The 20,578-nt window shown below is 45.7% G+C and overlaps 1 protein-coding gene across 3 annotated transcripts in view; it reads left to right on the forward strand.

Annotated features, from left to right (window-relative positions):
* capslb (calcyphosine-like b) overlaps positions 1-20,282 on the forward strand; it is a 35,994-nt gene extending 15,712 nt beyond the window's left edge. For 2 of the 3 annotated variants that reach the window (XM_041186412.1, XM_041186411.1), the window contains 4 exons: positions 2,311-2,488; positions 9,581-9,790; positions 13,132-13,254; positions 19,341-19,444. In XM_041186412.1, coding sequence (XP_041042346.1) covers positions 2,311-2,488; positions 9,581-9,790; positions 13,132-13,233 — 490 coding nt within the window. In that variant the 3' untranslated portion in view covers positions 13,234-13,254; positions 19,341-19,444. Of the gene's footprint in view, positions 1-2,310; positions 2,489-9,580; positions 9,791-13,131; positions 13,255-19,340 lie in introns of all 3 variants that reach the window. The other variant, XM_041186413.1, reaches the window with a different exon arrangement.
* Positions 20,283-20,578: the final 296 nt, after the last annotated feature.

The raw sequence follows: 20,578 nt of genomic DNA on the forward strand, positions 1-20,578 counted from the left end.
GATATATTTCCAAGTCAGGATGGTGAGTGACTTGGAGGGGAACTTCCAGGTGGTGGTGTTCCCATCTATCTGCTGCCCTTGTCCTTCTAGATGGTAGTGCTTGTGGGTTTGGAGGGTGCTGTCTAAGGAGCCTTGGTGAATTCCTGCAGTGCATCTTGTAGATGGTACACACTGCTGCTACTGTGTGTCGGTGGTGGAGGGAGTGAATGTTTGTGGATGTGGTGCCAATCAAGCAGCTGCTTTGTCCTGGATGGTGTCAAGCTTCTTCAGTGTTGAAGGAGCTGCACTCATCCAGGCAAGTGGGGAGTATTCCATCACACTCCTGACTTGTGCCTTGTAGATGGTGGACAGGCTTTGCGGAGTCAGGAGGTGAGTTACTCACCACAGGATTCCCAGCCTCTAACCTGCTCTTGTAGCCACAGTATTTATATGGCTAGTCCAGTTTAGTTTCTGGTCATTGGTAACCCCCAGGATGTTGATAGTGGGGGATTCAGTGATGGTAATGCCATTGAACATCAAGGGGCGATGGTTAGATTCTCTCTTGTTGGAGATGGTCAGTGCCTGGCACTTGTATGGTGCGAATGTAATTTTTGAACACCTCTGTGAAAACCTGCCAACCTTTTTGCTCTGAGAACAGCCCTGCTTCTCCAGTCTATCCAAATGGCTGAATTCCCACAGCCTTGGTACCATTCTAATACTTCTTAGAAATTTTCTAAGGCCTTGACACAACAGATGCAAAATGCTGTGTTGTTCAAATCCCAGAGGGAAACTTGAAACAACTGTCACAACTAATTTTCAGTTTGTATGTTTTGAGATGCGGGCTTTGAATTCAGTAATAAGAAGAGCACCTAGTCTTAAGAGTTTTTCATAAAACTAAATTAAACATTTATTAATAAACAATAAGATTGCAAGCAAATACATATGCCTACAAATTACTGCTACAATAACTTTTAAATCCCCTGGTTAATCTGATTCCCAGTTACACCTTCGCAAAGGCAACATAAAACACATTGGCTCCGTGCAGCCATTTTACGCGGGCGGGTCAATTAAGGCCCACCCAGCGTAAGACACGAGCTGTAGTGCTCAGCACTACCTGGGCGGAGGGAGGAGAGAGAGTCGGAGCCAGTGCTGTTTCACACATGTGCACGAAAGAGTGCAGAAATCTCTAAATAGCGAATAAAAGGTTTAAAATTTTATTTAAACATGTTCCCTCATGTGACTGTATCACATGAGATGGGACATGTTTTTATATTTATGAAAATGTTAAAATTTAATTAATAAAAGCTTTAGGAAACCTCATCCCTCATCCCGCTCGTGGGTGAGTTTTCCTAAAAGATGCGAAGGTCGCTTGGCCTTTTCGCCTGTCCGCTAACCTTAAGGTTGGACGGGCAGTGTTAACAATTATCTTAATCAGTTCTTTAACAGGCCGTTTACATATCGGCGGACGCACAGCTGGCTCTGGCACGTGCCCGATGAACGAAACATTGCGATGAGGTCGGGACGCACGCCCAGCGCCATCGTGCGTGATTTTACACGTCGGCGTGTGGGGCCCACCCCCGCAGGCTGACTGAAAAATCCTGCCCTATATTTTAAAAGACTCGGGCAAAGTAAACAATGCCCTGAACAGTCAAATTCAAAGTGAGTTCTCTTAACTTCAGTCCCTGGAGGCAGCAGTTTGGTCCATACAGGCTGAAGGCATTTCTCACTTGTTGAATCTTAGACTGCTTTCCCTTACAAATAGCCTTCCTCCTTTATACATATTTGGTCCTTTGACTGCAAATTCCCATTTGTTTCACCATGTCTTTGGACTTTACCCTTCTATTAATAAAAATCTCTCATAGTACCAAGTTTACCAGTAAGCTTTGGGAAAAATAAACATACTGTTTCTTAACTTCACCTGGCTAGGTGATACATTTCTCTCCTTCTTTTAAAACATTTAAAAATGCAAATGTCCTTTTACCCCTGTGTCTATCTACTTACCCTTTCAAACCTAGTTCAGCTCCTGAAACATCAAAGCCTTTAGACCAGCTGCCTTTAATCCAATTAACTCACACATGCAAATACACTTACACACCACTGTTTCACAATAAATTGCAATAACATTATGAGGATTATTATATCTTCCTGTCACATCCTTCCTAAAGTGCGTCACCTGGAACTGAATACAATATTCCAGCTGAGGTCTAATTAGTATTTCATAAAGGTTCAGTGTAGCCTGCTTACTCTTTTTATTTCCAATTCAGAATACCAAGTTTCCCATATGCTGTTTTAAGAGCTTTAACTGCCCAGCCAGTTTTCTCTGTTATGCAGGGTGTTCCGTATCATGGATGATGACAACAATCGAACACTTGACTTCAAAGAGTTTGTGAAAGGCCTGAATGATTACGGTGTGCTGATGGAGAAGGAGGATGTGGAAGCATGTTTCAAACATTTTGACAAGGATTCCAGTGGAACCATTGACTTTGATGAGTTTCTTGTGACACTGCGGGTAAGAGGCGAGCCTCCGCTGCTGCTCTCCCGGAGCAGCCTTGTAATTTTTGAGACTTGCAGGAACCTGAACGCCGTCAGACTTTTCAAAATACCGAGTCACTTTTACCCGTTGTAAAGAAGCAGTGTCAGCACTTGCACTTCTGTAACACATTTAATACGGTAAAACAGGACGGCTTTAAGGAGGCAATTGGAAGAGATTTTCCGTGTCCCGTCCACTTTTACAGTTGTGGACAGGCCAATCGGCCAGGCAGCCTTTACATTTTTGCTCAAACTTCTGTCTAGGGCCGGATGAAATCTCAGGGAAATAAAACAAAAAGAGATATGTGGGGATTGTTTTTGTTTATGAAGTGTGCTTCCTGGTGCTTGATTGTGCTGAATGGACATATTTTGCAGCATTTTTATTGTTTTGTTCATTCTGTGGAAGCCTGCAACTCCTTGAGGCAGCTGTCAGCCTTCACCAGCACCCAAGGTGACGTTGGCACCTGCCCTCTTCCTGCTCCCACCGGCAGTGCTGAGCCTTTCTCAGCACATGTTTCACGCTGGCTGGCGGTCAATTGGCCAACCAGCGTGAAAGTGTGGCCAGGGGCCCACTTCCCGTCCACCCACTCCCGGGCCCACTGATCGCGTGCACACGGACGAGCGAGAAGCTCAGGCCCTTGTGTTTACATAACCACCTGCAGGGTAATGAATTGTTCCACAGGTGTGTTAGCAATTAAATTTGGTACTGAGCCTCATAAGGAGATATTAGGGCAGGATATTGACCAGAGGCTTGGTCAAAGAGGTCAGTCTTAAAGGGCGTCTTAAAGGAGAAGAGGGAGGTTCAGAGGTTTAAGGAGAGAATTCTTGAGCTTAAGTCTCGGGCACCAAAGGTGGAGCGATTAATATTGGGGATGCTCGAGAGGAGAGAATTAAAACAATACGGGTATAGAACCATGGAATGGTTACCTAGGAGCAGGAGTAAGCCACTACAATGAATTATTGATTATTATTAATTATATTATAGCACTGAAGGAGATTATTCGACCAAGTGTGTCTATGCCAGCTCTGTAAGAGAAGCTCACTAAGACCATAGCCCTGCAAGAACTTTTCTCTTCAGATAATTATCCAGTTTCCTCTTGACTATCTCGTTAGGATCTGTCTCCACCACACTCTCAGGCACTGCATTCCAGACTCTAACAAATTACTGCGATAAAACGTTTTCCCTCTTGTCGCTATTGCTTCTTTTGCCAATCACTTTAAATAGGAGTCCTTTAGTTCTCAGCCCTCCTGCCAGTGGGAACTGATTCTCTTTAACTGCTGTCTTCATGACTTTGAACACCTCTATCAAACTTCTTCTCAACTTGCTATCTAAGGAGAACAACCCCAGCTTCTCCAATTTATCCTCATTAATTACTTGAAGTTGCTCATTCCTGGAACTATTTTTGTGAATCTTTTCTGCACCCTCTCTAACGCTTTCCTTCCTAAAGCAGGGTGCCTAGAATTGGATAGAATACCTCAGTTGAGGCCAGACCAGTGTTTTAGAAAGGTCTATTGTAACCTCCTTGCAATTGCACTTATAAAGCCCAAAATCCCATATACCTTATTAACCATTTTCTCAACCTGCCTTGCCACCTTCAATGATTTGTGTACATATACCCCACTATCCTACCCCCATCTCCCTGTTCCTGCACGCCCATTAGAGTTACTAAGCTCGGTGAAAAGGTAAGCTCTGGGCAGGACACAAAGAGGCTGCAAAGAGATATAGACAGGTAAAGTGAGTGGGCAACAGGATGTTAGATGGAGTATACTGTAGGAAAATGGGAAATTATTCACTTTGGTTGTAAGAATTGAGAAGCAGAATATCCTTTAAAGGTGTGAAACTTGTAAGCGTTGATCTTCTAGGAGACTCAGGTGTGCTGCTACAAGGAACATAACGTTAGATGCAGGTACAGCAAGCAATTAGGAAGGCAAATGGCATGTTGGCCTTTATTTCAAAGGGATTGGAGTACAGGAAGGAAGAAATCTTGCTACAATTGTACAGTAGACCATTTAACATCTCAAATCTGTTCCGCCATTGAATACGATCATGGTTGATTTACAACCTACTCCACATACCCGCTTTGTTCCGTATCTCTTACTATCTCGAATAACAAAAATCTATCCATCTCAGATTTCAAATTTATGTTATGAACAGGAGAGGGTTTAATTTAAACAGCCCTGATTTCTCCTCTCACCACCTGTCCGTAAACAGAAAGGTGTTTTTTTTTTGATTTTCCTCCTTTATAAATGGTGACATATTTTCCCCAACCCCTCAGTTTTGGGTACTTAATGACTTCATAAGTACTCTAATCCTCTATTAATAACCCCACAGCAAACTCGAGATAAAGTAAAATCAGATTGTTAGTTTATTTTGCACACACTCAAACGCAGAGAGGGAGTGTTGCTATGTAACCTGTTTTACATTCATTCAATAAAAGAGAGGTAAGGGAAAGTGAGAGATACAGGGCAAGGACCACAGAGAAGATAAGAATTATTGTTTCACGTGAGTCCAGAGACCAGAATCAGAGTCCAATGATGTTTTCTTTCACAGAGTCAGCAGGTTGAAGACTGATGCTGGATAATTCACTTTTTCAGTAGAAATGACTTCCATGATTAGTTGGGCCAAAAGGGAGGAATTAGCCTTGTGGGCAGTGGTACAGAAGTTCTCATAGAAACAGTGTAGATGAAGGCCAGGCAATTTAAACCTGGACAGAGCTCTGGTTCTGCTGCTACTTGGTTGATGGATGATGGCAAACTGCCTTTGTTCAGCTCCACAAGGCAATATTACAGGTTCTAGCTGCTTGGAGAGGGGTGGAGGAGGGGCGGGGTCTTATGACATAAGTCCCACTTCTTCCTCTTGGTTTGGACCAAGGATGTATATTCCTGGTCTGGATCTTGAGGTGGTTAATGTTTTATCTGTTAATAAGTTTAACAGAGGTTTCAGGGCCCTTTGTCCTCACAGACCGATCATCTCCATTGGCCAGAGTCTGGACCCTGAAATGTAAATGGTCTTTGTACAACTCATTGGGATTTGATCTTGCAGTCACAAGGGGCGTTAGAGCCTCTTACAGTATGCCTCTGGGACCAACTAGTAGGCACTTAGGATGGCAGCCCTGGTCTGCTCATAATTCACGGACACCTCAGAAGGCAGTGTGGAGTAGACCTCTTGGGCTCCCCCTGACAGCTGCCTTTGAATTAAAAATGTCCGAATCTCTGAGGGTCATTTTAGCTGCCCTGTTCCTTTCTCAAAGATGGTGAAAAAAAATAACTCCACATCACTCTCTTCAAATTTGGGAAGGAATCTCATTCTTGAGGGCCTCCGAGAGTGGGTCTGGGTTAGGGGGATAGAGAGAGGTTTTCCCTTGCTGCAGCTAGCTGTCTGCTCTCGCTCTCTCCCTTTGAGCTGCTCACTCCGTTACCAGTTTTCGGAGCTGGAATCCTCTTTCCCTTTCCTGAAATTCTAGCTGTAACCTGAGCTGCTTCAGCTTGAAATTGGCTAGGGGAGGGGATTCAGAGGCATGATTGAGGCCTACATCTAACTGCTCTACTGGTAACATGAGATCTAAATCTTCCACCAATGACTGGGTCAGTTCACTTTTTTTGATTTTGCTGGGTAATATTAACTGTATTTCCTTAGCTACAGCTTCCAATTGTTCTGTGCTAAGGGCTGCCAAAATTTCGCCATGTAAATCCCTTGCTGAACAACTATCTGGGCATCAAATATTGGCATTTCCTTAGTGTTAGGGAAAAGGAATTTGCTGTGGTAGTTAATTAGTTGTGTTTTAAAATTTGTTCCAGCCACCGGGTTTTCCTCTTGAGTTCCAGTTGGTCCTTTTATATCAGACTTGGCTCACCTTTTAACTTGGACTCTGGTCCAATTCAAATTGAGTTTTCCCAATTTGGGTTATCCTGTAACGGACAGGAGGGGGATTCATTTAAACAGCCCTGATTTCCCTTCTCACCATCCGTCCGTAAACAAAGAGGTGTTTTTTTTTATTTTCCTCCTTTATAAATGGTGGCATATTTTCCCCAACCCCTCAGTTTTGGAGTGATCTAATCCTCTATTAATAAGCCCACAGCAAACTCTGAGATAGAGTAAATCAGAGTGTTGGTTTATTTCGCACAGAATCAGAGTCCAATGGTGTATTTTTTCACAGAGTCAGCAGGCTGAAGACTGATGCTGGATAACTCACTTTTCCAGTCGAGATGGCTTCAACAATGACCTGGGCCAAAAGGGAGGAATTAGCCTCGTGGGCAGTGGTACAGAAGTTCTCGTAGAAACAGTGTAGATGAAGGCCAGGCAATTTAAACCTGGACCGAGTTCTGGTTTATGATGCTATTTTGTTGATGGATGATGGTAAACTGTCTCTTTCAGCTTCACAAGGCTAATTACAGATCCTAGCAGCTTGTGGTGGGGGGGTGTCATGTGACTTAACTCTCATTTTTCCATCTTAGTTTGGAGAAAGGATGTATATTCCTGGTCTGGATCTTGAGGTGTTTTATCTGTTAATAAGTTTAACAGAGGTTTCAGGACCCTTTGTCCTCACAGGCGGATCATCTCCATTGGCCAGAGCCTGGACCCTGAAATGTAAATGGTCTTTGTACAACTCATTGGGATATGATCACGGCATTATCACCTCTTTAGAGATATTGAGGTTACTGCTATTTCTGAAGGCCAGAAATTCCTTTTGCGAGAGTCATAGCCAGTCCTGGCTTCAGTCGTTTTAAAGCCTTTGTCCAATTTTTAAAACATTTTTAAAAAATCATTTTATAGAATAGTCAGGACATTTTTATAACAATATAGAGTGAGAGCTTGGCCCTCTGACATTTACAATTGATCAGTTACCATTTGCAGAAGGGAGTTTAAACTTCAACCATCCATTTAGAATTGTTTCCTTAGGATCCCCCCTCTCCGCCAGGTTAGGACCCCCCTCTCCGCCGGGTTAGGACCCCCCTCTCCGCCGGGTTAGACCCCCCCTCTCCGCCAGGTTAGGACCCCCCTCTCCGCCGGGTGGGGCCACCCCCACTCCGCCAGGTTAGGACCCCCCCCCCTCCGCCAGGTGGGGACACCCTCTCCTCCCGCTGCCTTGGACCCACCCTCTCCTCGGCCACCTTGCCCCCAGCCTTGGACCTGCCCTCTCCTGCTCCCCCCTACCTCCTACCCACCCCCCCGAGGTGGAGTACGTCATCAAGGTGGTGCTGATATGTGGGCAGACACAATGGGAAGGTGCAAAAACAAAAAACGTTGGAAATACTCAGCAGGCCTGACAACATCTGTGGAGAGAAAGACAGAGTTAACGTTTCGAGTCCGTATGACTCTTCTTCAGAATTAAAGGGAAGTAGAAATGTGGTGAAATATAAACTGCTTAAGGGGGGGTGGGACAGGTGAAGCTGGATAGAAGGTCAGAGATAGGTGGAGGCAAAGGAGAGATTGCAAAAGGTGTCATAAACAGAAGGTCAAAGGGGTGTTGATGGTGGTGATACTGGCTAAAGGAGGTGCTAATGGTGACATTAAGATTAGAAGAGTAGAAAGCAGAATGAACATTCTCTCAGTTCCTTCGCCTCCATCGCATCTGTTCCATTGATGCCACTTTCCAAAACAGTTCCTCTGACATGTCCTCCTTTCTTCCTTAACCGAGGTTTTCCACCCACGGTCGTTGACAGGGCCCTCAACTGTGTCCGGCCCATCTCCCGCGCATCCTTTCTCACGCCTTTTCCTCCCTCCCAGAAACATGATAGGGTCCCCCTTGTCCTCATTTATCACCCCACCAGCCTCCGCATTCAAAGGATCATCCTCCGCCATTTCCGCCAACTCCAGCATGATGCCACCACCAAACACATCTTCCCTTCATCTGCCCGGTGGCATTCCGCAGGGATCGTTCCCTCCGGGACACCCTGGTCCACTCCTCCATCACCCCCTACACCTCAACCCCCTCCCATGGCACCTTCCCATGTAACCACAGAAGATGCAACACCTGCCCCTTTGCTGCCCCTCTCCTCACCGTCCAAGGGCCCAAACATTCCTTTCAAGTGAAGCAGCATTTCACTTGCACTTCCCTCAATTTAGTCTACTGTATTCGTTGCTCCCAATACAGTTTCCTGTACATTGGAGAGACCAAACACAGACTGGGTGACCGCTTTGTGGAACACCTTCGGTCTGTCCGCAAGCATTACCCAGTCCTCCCTGTCACTTGCCATTTTAACACTCCACCCTGCTCTCTTGCCCACATGTCTGTCCTTGACCTGCTGCAATGTTCCAGTGAAGCTCAACGCAAACTGGAGGAACAGCACCTCATCTTCCGACTAGGCACTTTACAACCTTCCGGACTGAATATTGAATTCAACAACTTCAGATCATGAACTCTCTCCTCCATCCCCACCCCTTTTTGATCCCCTTTTTTCAATATTTATTTTTTTAATTTTTATGTATATATATTTTCCCCTCACCTATTTCTATTATTATTATTTTATTGTTTTATCCCCACCTTTTAGTCTATTTCGATCTTTCTCCCCACACCGTCCCCTCCCTCCACCCCACCCCCACTAGGGCCATCAGTCACTGGCTCATCCTGCTTTCTACTCTGAATGTCACCATTAGTCCTCCTATAGCCAGTATCACCACCATCAACACCCCTTCCACCTTTTGTTTATGACATCTTTCATAACCTCTCCTTTGCCTCCACCTATCTCTGGCCTTCTATCCAGCTTCCCCTGTCCCACCGCCACCCCCCCCTTAAACAGTTTATATTTCACCACATTTCTACTTCCCTTTAATTCTGAAGAAGAGTCATACGGACTCGAAACGTTAACTCTGTCTTTCTCGCCACAGATGCTGTCAGACCTGCTGAGTATTTCCAGCAATTTTTGTTTTTGTTTCAGATTTCCAGCATCCTTTTTTATTACATGAGAAGGTACTTGAATGTGCTGGTCTAGGGATTTGGAGATCACTTGCATGTGTATCCTGCTCGGTTTCTTGGTATCAGAGCAGATGCAGGATTCACTCTGTGCCTGAATAAGTAATACAGATTCACATGTCTTCCCTCTCTCCCTCTTTATCTCTCTGCCTGCTCAGCCTCCCATGTCCAATGCAAGGAAAGAGATCATACAACAGGCCTTTCGTAAACTGGACAAGACAGGAGATGGTGTGATAACCATTGAGGATTTGCAAGGAGTTTACAATGCCCGACATCACCCAAAGTATCAGAATGGGGAGTGGACAGAGGAGCAGGTCTTCAGGATTTTCTTGGATAGCTTTGACTCACCCTACAATAAGGATGGAATTGTGAGTGAGAGAGGGGCTAGCCCCTCAATAGCTGGAGCCCTCTGTTTGGGGATTACAGGCTGTGACATCTTACTGTGATTTGTTTGTAGTTACTGTGCATGGTCTAAGAACATGGTTCTGTTTCCCTGCTTGTGACAGCTGCATTCTGACCCTTGACTGGAAGGCAGCACTACAAGCCTAATAATGGTGGTGGACTTGCCCCCTCACCACCCCCACCTCCTTATTAACCACAGGGTGGGGGGTCAGACACGTAGCCCTGTCTAATTGAGCCAGTGGTGGCAGTGGTCATTCCAACAGCCTGCCATTAATATTTACATTGAGAGTCACTTGGCAATACAGAACCTGAGTATGGCTGAAAAAAGAGACATGCTGCCAAAGTTTTTCATCTTGGACAGATATGCAAGAATACCAAATCTCAAAGGAAACAACAATTTATACTGCAACCAGTCTTCTCATGCAGTATAAATTGTTGTTCCCCTTTGAGCTTTGGCATTCTTGCGTATCTGAGGAACAAAGGGACCTTGGCGTGTGTGTCCATAGATCTCTGAAGGTGGAGGGGCATGTTAGTGGGGTGGTGAAAAAGGCATATGGGATACTTGCCTTTATCAATCGAGGCATAGATTACAAAAGTAGGGAGGTCATGTTGGAGTTGTATAGAACCTTGGTGAGGCCACAGCTGGAGTACTGTGCGCAGTTCTGGTCGCCACATTATAGGAAGGATGTGATTGCACTGGAGAGGGTGCAGAGGAGATTCACCAGGATGTTGCCTGGGATGAAACATTTAAGTTATGAAGAGAGGTTGGTTAGACTTGGGTTGTTTTGGTTGGAGCAGAGAAGACTGAGGGGCGACCTGATCGAGGTGTACAAGATTATGAGGGGCATGGACAGGGTGGATAGGGAGCAGCTGTTCCCCTTAGTTGAAGGGTCAGTCACAAGGGGACATAAGTTCAAGGTGAGGGGCAGGAGGTTTAGGGGGATGTGAGGAAAAACTTTTTTACCCAGAGGGCGATGACAGTCTGGAATGCGCTGCCTGGGAGGGTGGTGGAGACGGATTGACTCACATCCTTTAAAAAGTACCTGGATGAGCACTTGGCACCTCATAACATTCAAGGCTATGGGCCAAGTGCTGGTAATTGGGATTAAGTAGGTAGGTCAGGTGTTTCTCACGTGTCGGTGCAGACTCGATGGGCTGAAGGGCCTCTTCTGCACTGTGTGATTCTGTGTGATCTGTCCTGATGAGTGCAAGACGAAAAGCTTTGACAACATGGGTTTTTTTTTAACAGTACTTTAAAATGGGTGTGACCTAACAAATCCTGCTTTAACAGTGACATTAACCTGTTTAACTGTTAAATTTTATTTAGAAATTCAGCTGTACGATATTAGCAAAGCTTCAGCTAACATTGCAAAATTACAAAGCGGCTGCTTCCAATGGAGGAGAGTGTGTATGTGTAGATTTGTCACAGCATTGCTCAGAATGAACTGTGAAACCCGAGGAGTGACAAAGTACAGGCTATACACAAGACTGCAAGTATCTTACTGTTAGCGTTGGGCACGGGAGTCAGACAAGCGAGTGTCATCATTATCAGCTGAAGTGGGGGATAATTGGCAATCACGATATACAGTGCCCCTACTGATGGAAAAGTGCAATTACAATGCGAAACGTTTACATAGGAAGTTTCCATTATAAACTAACACAGGGATTTCTAATGGAAGCATTAAAAATGATTATAACACAGGGGTCTGAATGGGGAGTAACAGTGGCTCTGGATACCATGCTGGATTGGTCGTTTCTGGGCTCTGACCACGGGGATTGTTCTGAGAGGGGTTGTTTCCATCAGATTGAGGATTATTAGATGCAATCTGACTGGCTATTTTAAACCCATTGTAGTAGCAGAGTGCCCCAGAATGCCTGGTAGGTAGGCATTCATTCCAATGACAGTCATCATGTTAGGGGTTTAGGGTTATATACCATCCACTCTAGTTTGAGTCTTGATCCACGGGGATTATAATCCTGAGGTTGCTGTTGTACAAGGGCATGGATGGTACCTCAAGCCCTGCAGCAGTTACATTGTGTGGAGGAGACACATTTCCGTAATTGTGGGAGCTGTGTGCAATTTCTACTGCTACTGGGTAGGTTGGGATTGAGGGTTATGGGGAGAAGATGGGTAGGTGGGGATTGAGGGTTATGGGGAGAAGATGGGTAGTTTGGATAGAGGGTTATGGGGAGAAGATGGGTAGGTTGGGATTGAGGGTTATGGGGAGAAGATGGGTAGGTGGGGATTGAGGGTTATGGGGAGAAGATGGGTAGGTGGGGATTGAGGGTTATGGGGAGAAGATGGGTAGGTGGGGATTGAGGGTTATGGGGAGAAGATGGGTAGTTTGGATAGAGGGATATGGAGAGAAGGTGGGTAGGTTGGGATTGAGGGATATGGAGAGAAGGTGGATAGGTGGGGATTGAGGGTTATGGGGAGAAGGTGGGTAGGTGGGGATTGAGGGTTATGGGGAGAAGATGGGTAGGTGGGGATTGAGGGATATGGGGAGAAGGTGGGTAGTTTGGATAGAGGGATATGGGGAGAAGATGGGTAGGTGGGGATTGAGGGATATGGAGAGAAGGTGGGTAGGTGGGATTGAGGGATATGGGGAGAAGGTGGGTAGGTGGGATTGAGGGATATGGTGAGAAGGTGGGTGGGTGGGATTGAGGAATAGGGAGTGAAGGTGGGTAGGTTGGGAGTAATGGATATGGAGTGCAGGTGGGATTAAATAGCTTGTTAAGGGTTTGATTGAAGTTTTAGTGTGAGGCACCCCCAGCTCGGTATCTGGGAGTGTGTGTGATATCGATCAGTCTTATTCAGTATGAGGTTCCACACTGCTCATCTGATTAAACCAGCACGAAGCCATAGCAGAGCTGAAGGTTTGGTTCACTCTGTGATAAGACACCTGCTATGGGCTGGGTGATGGCAGGGACTACTTCAGTGGTGTTGCTCCTGCTGGCTGCACAGTGTGTAGCTTCTCACTGTTTGGTCAGTACATGATGAATAGTCCCTTGGCTGAGATACTGGAGGAACCTGGTATCCATGTAAGACTTTCCCAGCAAAAGTGAGCCCCTTCAGGAAAGGGAGCAATCTTGGCAGAAAGCATGTTAGAGTGGGCTCTGACCCATCTCTCTCACTGCAGCAACAGTGGAGCCCCTGCTGCTCAGAAACTGGGTCAATGTATGTTTCTCCAGAGCAGAGAGGGAGCTTCAGGGCTGATTGAGACTCCAGCCTCTGGGCTTGGAAGTGCACTGTGCTAGTTATTGTGATGTAGGCAGATGTGATAAACCATGTTTGGTGTGACTATAGGTGACGATGGAGGAGTTTATAAATTACTATGCGGGTGTCAGTGCCTCCATAGACACCGATGTCTACTTCATTATCATGATGAAAAACGCTTGGAAACTGTGATGAGCGTTCGTCTGCCTGGTGGTAAACTGCGGCTCTCTCTCTCACACACACGCAAGATGTGCTCACTCTGATCATAATACATTCTGAGAAGAATAACTGGCTCCAAATATAACAACACCCTTCAGACAGACAGCGAGATGGAGGATCAGAGTCGCAGACAGACAGCGAGACAGAGAATCAGTCGCAGACAGACAGCGAGACAGAGAATCAGTCGCAGACAGACAGCGAGACAGAGAATCAGTCACAGACAGACAGTGAGATGGAGGATCAGAGTCGCAGACAGACAGCGAGACAGAGAATCAGTCACAGACAGACAGTGAGATGGAGGATCAGAGTCGCGGACAGACAGCGAGACAGAGAATCAGAGTCACAGACAGGCAGCGAGACAGAGAATCAGTCACAGACAGACAGTGAGACAGAGGATCAGAGTCACAGACAGACAGTGAGACAGAGAATCATAGTCGCAAACAGACAGTGAGACGGAGAATCATAGTCGCAGACAGATAGTGAGACGGAGAATCAGAGTCGCAGACAGACAATGAGACAGAGAATCATAGTCACAGACAGACAGTGAGATGGAGAATCATAGTCACAGACAGACAGTGAGATGGAGAATCAGAGTCGCAGACAGACAGTTAGACGGAGAATCAGTCACAGACAGACAGTGAGACGGAGAATCAGAGTCGCGGACAGACAGTGAGACGGAGAATCAGAGTTTGCAGACAGACAGTGAGACAGAGAATCAGAGTCGCAGACAGACAGTGAGACGGAGGAGGGTGAATCATCCCAGACAGATGGTGTATTAACTCTTTGCTCATCTGTTGATGTCCCTCAGGTCCCCGCAAACAGCTCCTCTGAATCGACTCACTGTCAGGTTATTTTTTCCAGAATGCAGCTTACATTACATCTCCTGTAACTGCTCCTGAATCTGCTGTTCTCTGCTCTGTATATTTATCTGTATTTAGGTTGTCTGTGTATTTGTATGAAACAGGTAAGTCTCTGAGAAATGGTGTCATTGGTTGAATCCTATTCTCCCATCAGTGTCCCTGTCATAAATTGTTCACTACATGAAACAGCCAGAGGAGGAGGGACAATTACCGAGTCTTAATGTGCCACAGGCAACCCAGAGAACACTGCATCACGGCTCCCCACCCCCTTAACCCTCAGCCCCCCTCACACCACAACAGCCGCCTCATGCATCAACACCCCCCCCTTGCCCCTCCACCCCCTCAGCAATCGACCCACCCCTCACCCTCAACTTGCCCTGCACCTTCCACACCCACCTTTGCCTCTCCACGCCCCTTCACCCCTCAACACCTTCCCTCACACCTCAGCACTCTCCCTCGCACCACCTCTCCTCCCTCGCCGCCGAGCACCCCCTCAACCCTTCCTCGCCCTCAACTATCCCTCACCGCTCAACCCTCCCTCACCCCCCATTGCCTCTCAACAACCCTCGCTCCCCAGCCCCACCCCTCAAGCCCCTGCCCTCAGCCCCTCATTCCACCTCCCCTTGTCCTTCACCCCTCACCCCTCACAGGCTCCTCCTTACACCCTTGGCCCCCATAACCTCTTTCTTTCATCCTCACAGCCCCTCCAGTGAGTCCTATCCCTCCGTCTCCCCTCCCCTTTCTTCCACCCCCCCCAACCACCCCACATTTGTCCCCACCCTGGTGTTCTGTAGTTGTCGCTGTGTTCCTGAATGAGAGCTCCCTGTCTTTCTCTGCCTCTCCCCTTCTGCTCTGTCATTTCCACTAACTGATGGTTTAACAGAATCCCACAGCAAATAATTCCTTGCACAGTGTGTGATATGTTAAAGGGGGTTTGCCAGCACTCTGACTCCACTGAGGTTTGGATCTAAAGCTGATCTCTCTGGCCCTGTCACAGTAATTAGCTGTGTATTTAATTAAAATGGTTATTAACGGCAGGCTGCCATCCTACATCTGGATTAGGCACTCGAACCCTACATCGGGATTAGGCACTCGAACCCTACATCGGGATTAGGCACTCGAACCCTACAACTGGATTAGGCACTCGAACCCTACATCTGGATTAGGCACTCGAACCCTACATCTGGATTAGGCACTCGAACCCTACAACTGGATTAGGCACTCGAACCCTACATCGGGATTAGGCACTCGAACCCTACATCTGGATTAGGCACTCGAACCCTACAACCGGATTAGGCACTCGAACCCTACATCTGGATTAGGCACTCGAACCCTACAACTGGATTAGGCACTCGAACCCTACATCTGGATTAGGCACTCGAACCCTACATCTGGATTAGGCACTCGAACCCTAAATCTGGATTAGGCACTCGAACCCTACATCTGGATTAGGCACTCGAACCCTACATCTGGATTAGGCACTCGAACCCTACATCTGGATTAGGTACTCAAACCCTACATCTGGATTAGGCATTCGAACCCTACATCTGGATTAGGCACTCGAAGGGCCACACCCTGTGGATTTCTGATTGCTTCTTATCCGTTTTCCTGATTTTCTATCTGTTATCCACACAGTGACCTCACCATGGGCCACCGTCTGTGGTTTAAGGGGCATTAAACGCCCATGATTCTGACCTAACCTCAGGAGTGTTCACCAAGTGATGGTAGATCACCTTTAACAGTGTAATAGAATAGCGAATGTTGCCAATGATGGATTGCAGGGGCCTCACACTGACTTCATGAGGCACTGTGACAAACCTGACTGAATCCATCATTGTGATTCAATGATACCTCAGGATCTCTCCTTTTAACCCTCAGCCAATCAGGGTCCATCTCCTCATACAGGTATCATTGAATATCCAGTTTCAACACCAATGTTTGGAGTTTGAAATTATTACTAACCAGAATTAACTGCTATAGTTCAATCTAACTGCATTGTTATACAGTACCTATCAATACCATACAGACACACACTCAGTACCAGGATCAAGAGAGAGAAAGAGACAGGCTAGCAGCAATACAATTTCACTACTCGAGACTATTGTATATCAACATAAGGCACTCAGCATCAGCACTGAGATAATAATTCACACTTTCTCAACGAACCACTCTATCAGCATTGAGACACACGCACACTCTCACACACACACACACACTCTCTCTCACATACACACACACCAAACACACTCTCGCACACACACACTCTCACACACACTCAATGCACACACTCTCTCACACTCACTCAATGCACACACTCTCTCACACTCACACACATACAAACACACACACCTCACACCCACACTCACACACACACACGCACACACACATACACTCTCATACACACAAACACATACACACCTCACACACTTATACAAACACACCCACACCTCACACAGACACTCTCACACACACACACATACTCAATGCACACACTCTCACACACACACACACTCTCTCTCACACACACACACCCTCACACACACACCTCTGTCACACATGCACACACACGTGTACACACACACGCTCACTCAGGCATTCATTCGCAATAGAATACATGCTCACAAACACCCATTAGCTCTCACACCACACACGCTCTTTCTCTGATGCAGTCTCACTCCCCGCTGAAGCACTCATTTAACTCATTAGTGAGATTCTCAATAGATATGTAGCTTATTGAATGGCTGGACTAATGTGTGGAAGAGGCTGCCTGTAACAAGTGAGTTTGTGATCATGTATCTGTGGTGAGTGTGTGTACCTGTTACAGCAGGGTGTGTGCGCATGTAAAACGGTGGAGAGTGTGTGTACTCTCTCCAGCATTTGTGTTTGTAATGGTGGTGAGTGAGTTTGTGCATGTTTCTGTAACAGCATGTCGAATGTGTGTGTGTTTTCTAATAAGAACATAAGAAATAGGAGCAGGAGTAGGCCATTCAGCCCCTCAAGCCTGCCCCACCATTCAATAAGATCATGGCTGATCTGCCCCAGGCTTCAACTCCTCTTTCATGCCAGCTCCTCACAGGCCTCAACTCCCCGATATTTCAAAAATCTATCTACCTCCTCTGTAAATACTTTCAGTGATCTAGCCTCCACAACTCTCTGGGGTAGAGAATTCCAGACATTCACTATCCTCTGAAAGAAGAATTTCCTTCACATCTCAGTTTTAAATGAGTGTCCCCTTATTCTGTAACTATGTCCCCTAGTTCAAGATTCCCCACTAGTGGAAACATCTCAACATCTACCCTGTCAAGCCCCCTCAGAATCTTGTACGTTTCAGTAAGAACCTGTTTAGCCGTTCTTGATAAGTCAATCCCTTCATCCCAGGAATCAGCCTCGTGAAAGTCTTTTGAACTTATGGTTGTGTGTGTGTTTGTAACGGCGTTGTGTATTTGTGTTTGTAACGGTGTTGAGTATGTGTATTTGTAACGGTGTTGAGCATGTGTGTTTGTACCGGTGTTGAGTATGTGTGTTTGTAATGGTGTTGAGTATGTGTGTTTGTAACGGTGTTAAGTATGTGTGTTTGTAATGGTGTTGAATATGTGTGTTTGTAACATTGTTGAACATGTGTGTTTGTAACGGTGTTGAGCACGTGTGTTTGTAATGGTGTTGAGTATGTGTGTTTGTAATGGTGTTGAATATGTGTGTTTGTAACAGTGTTGAATATGTGTGTTTGTAACGGTGTTGAGCATGTGTGTTTGTAACGGTGTTGAGCATGTGTGTTTGTAACGGTGTTGAGCATGTGTGTTTGTAACGGTGTTGAGTATGTGTGTTTGTAACGGTGTTGATTATGTGTGTTTGTAACGGTGTTGAGTATGAGTGTTTGTAATGGTGTTAAGTATGTGTGTTTGTAACAGTGTTGAGTATGTGTGTTTGTAACAGTGTTGAGTATGTGTGTTTGTAACAGTGTTGAGTATGTGTGTTTGTAACGGTGTTGAGTATGTGTATTTGTAACGCTGTTGAGTATGTGTGTTTGTAACGGTGTTGAGTATGTGTGTTTGTAACGGTGTTGAGTATGTGTGTTTGTAACGGTGTTGAGTATGAGTGTTTGTAACGGTGTTGAGTATGAGTGTTTGTAACGGTGTTAAGTATGTGTGTTTGTAACAGTGTTAAGTATGTGTGTTTGTAACAGTGTTGAGTATGTGTGTTTGTAACGGTGTTGAGTATGAGTGTTTGTAACGGTGTTGAGTATGTGTGTTTGTAATGGTGTTGAGTATGTGTATTTGTAACAGTGTTAATTATGTGTGTTTGTAACGGTGTTGAGTATGTGTGTTTGTAACGGTGTTGAGTATGTGTGTTTGTAACGGTGTTGAGTATGAGTGTTTGTAACGGTGTTAATTATGTGTGTTTGTAACGGTGTTAATTATGTGTGTTTGTAACAGTGTTGAGTATGTGTGTTTGTAATGGTGTTGAGTATGTGTGTTTGTAACGGCGTTGAGTATGTGTGTTTGTAACGGTGTTGAGTATGTGTGTTTGTAACAGCGTTGAGTATGTGTGTTTGTAACGGCATTGAGTATGTGTGTTTGTAACGGCATTGAGTATGTGTGTTTATAACGGCGTTGAGTATGTGTGTTTGTAACGGCGTTGAGTATGTGTGTTTGTAACGGCGTTGAGTATGTGTGTTTGTAACGGTGTTGAATATGTGTGTTTGTAACGGCATTGAGTATGTGTGTTTGTAACGGCATTGAGTATGTGTGTTTATAACGGCGTTGAGTATGTGTGTTTGTAACGGCGTTGAGTATGTGTGTTTGTAACGGCGTTGAGTATGTGTGTTTGTAACGGTGTTGAATATGTGTGTTTGTAACGGTGTTGAGTATGTGTGTTTGTACAAATGGTGATGAGTGTGTTCTCTAATGGTTGTGTGTGTAATGGTGGTGACTGAGTGTGAGAGTGTGTGTGTGAGAGAGGCAACGTTTGTGTGATAGTGAGCAAGCGTGTGTGAGAGAGTGTGTGTGTTTGTGTTTGTGTGTGTGTCTGTGTTTGTGTGTGGGTGTTTCTGTGTGTTTGTTTGTGTGTGTGTTTGTGTGTGTATTTGTGTTTGTGTGTGGTTGTTTGTGTGTGTGTGTTTGTGTTTTTGTGTGTGTGTTTCTGTGTGTGTGTTTGTGTGTGTGGTTGTTTGTGTGTGTTTTCCAACTGATACCAGCTTTTTTTTATCTCTCTTGACTGCAGGTCACCAAACTTGAATTTTTAAATTACTACTCAGGAGTAAGTGCCTCTATTGACAATGACGCCTATTTCATCCTAATGATGAGGAGCTCCTGGCGATTATGATGAATCCTGATGGTTAGATTTTCCTATTTGGAGAAGCACTGACAGTGAACAGAGCTGATACAGATTGGATAACCTCATCTGGGTTCTGAGATTCTGACTGGGAATGATTTACAATTACTGTCACTCATCCAGCTGATTTTATTTTCCTGTTTATGTAATCAATGGCACGTGATGTTTGTGAGTTCCTGCCTTCACTGACTGTGTTGCTTGTGTGACGACTAACACTGGAACCGTTCTGGTGCTGGGGGTGGTCTGTAGAGCTCATGTTGGCCAAATTGTTAATGAATCTGTTGTGTCTAAGTCCTCCTGTCCTCACACTTTCACCACTGCAAGGTAAAGTGAGCAGGTTGTATGATCAATTTCAGTAGCAGATTGTGAGGCAACCTCAGCTCCCTCCCTCTGATAAGTTGCTTCCATAGCTGGAGGGTCCCAGATTGGCCAAGGGACTGTGTCCTCTCACCCTGATAGTGCCAACTCCTGACCAACCTGTACTAGACTGTCTGATCCGGCTTTTTGTGTTGGGGGCAGGGAGCAACATCTCCTTGTTTTTTCCCACTCAAGGCGTGAATGAGCAGATTTCAGTCAGACAAATGAATTTAAAAAAATAGTCGAGTATGAAGAAAAGAAACAATTTGCTGAGCAAAAGTAAAGCAATGTCAAAGCAATAAATTGATATTAAAAAGAGTAACAAATAAAAATGAGTATTAGTGTGTAAAAGGGTCAGAGTGTGTGTGTCGGGCTCCGGGAGCTCACTCACTCACCCTCACCCACTGGAAGAGTGGGTGAGAGTATGTGTTGGTGTGTGGGGGTGACGGTGACTGAGAATCCTGAAGCTGGGAGTGAGCCAGACACACACAGTCTCACTCTCTCCCTCCGTCTCACTCACTCATGCACACATACACTCACTCTCCCTCTTTCACACACACTCTCACTCTCCCTCACACACTCTCACTCTCTCCCTCCTCTCGTGTGCATACAAGCACTCTCCCTCTCTCTCACACACACTCTCACTCTCTCCCTCTCCCTCTCTCACACACATTGTCTCCCTCTCTCACATACACACAAACTCTCTCCCTTTCACAAATGCAAACATGCACTCCCTCTCTCTTTTGCACACACTCTCTCCCTGCCTCTCT

The sequence above is a fragment of the Carcharodon carcharias genome, chromosome 4 (assembly GCF_017639515.1).
Source record: "Carcharodon carcharias isolate sCarCar2 chromosome 4, sCarCar2.pri, whole genome shotgun sequence".
Taxonomy (NCBI): Eukaryota; Metazoa; Chordata; class Chondrichthyes; order Lamniformes; family Lamnidae; genus Carcharodon; species Carcharodon carcharias.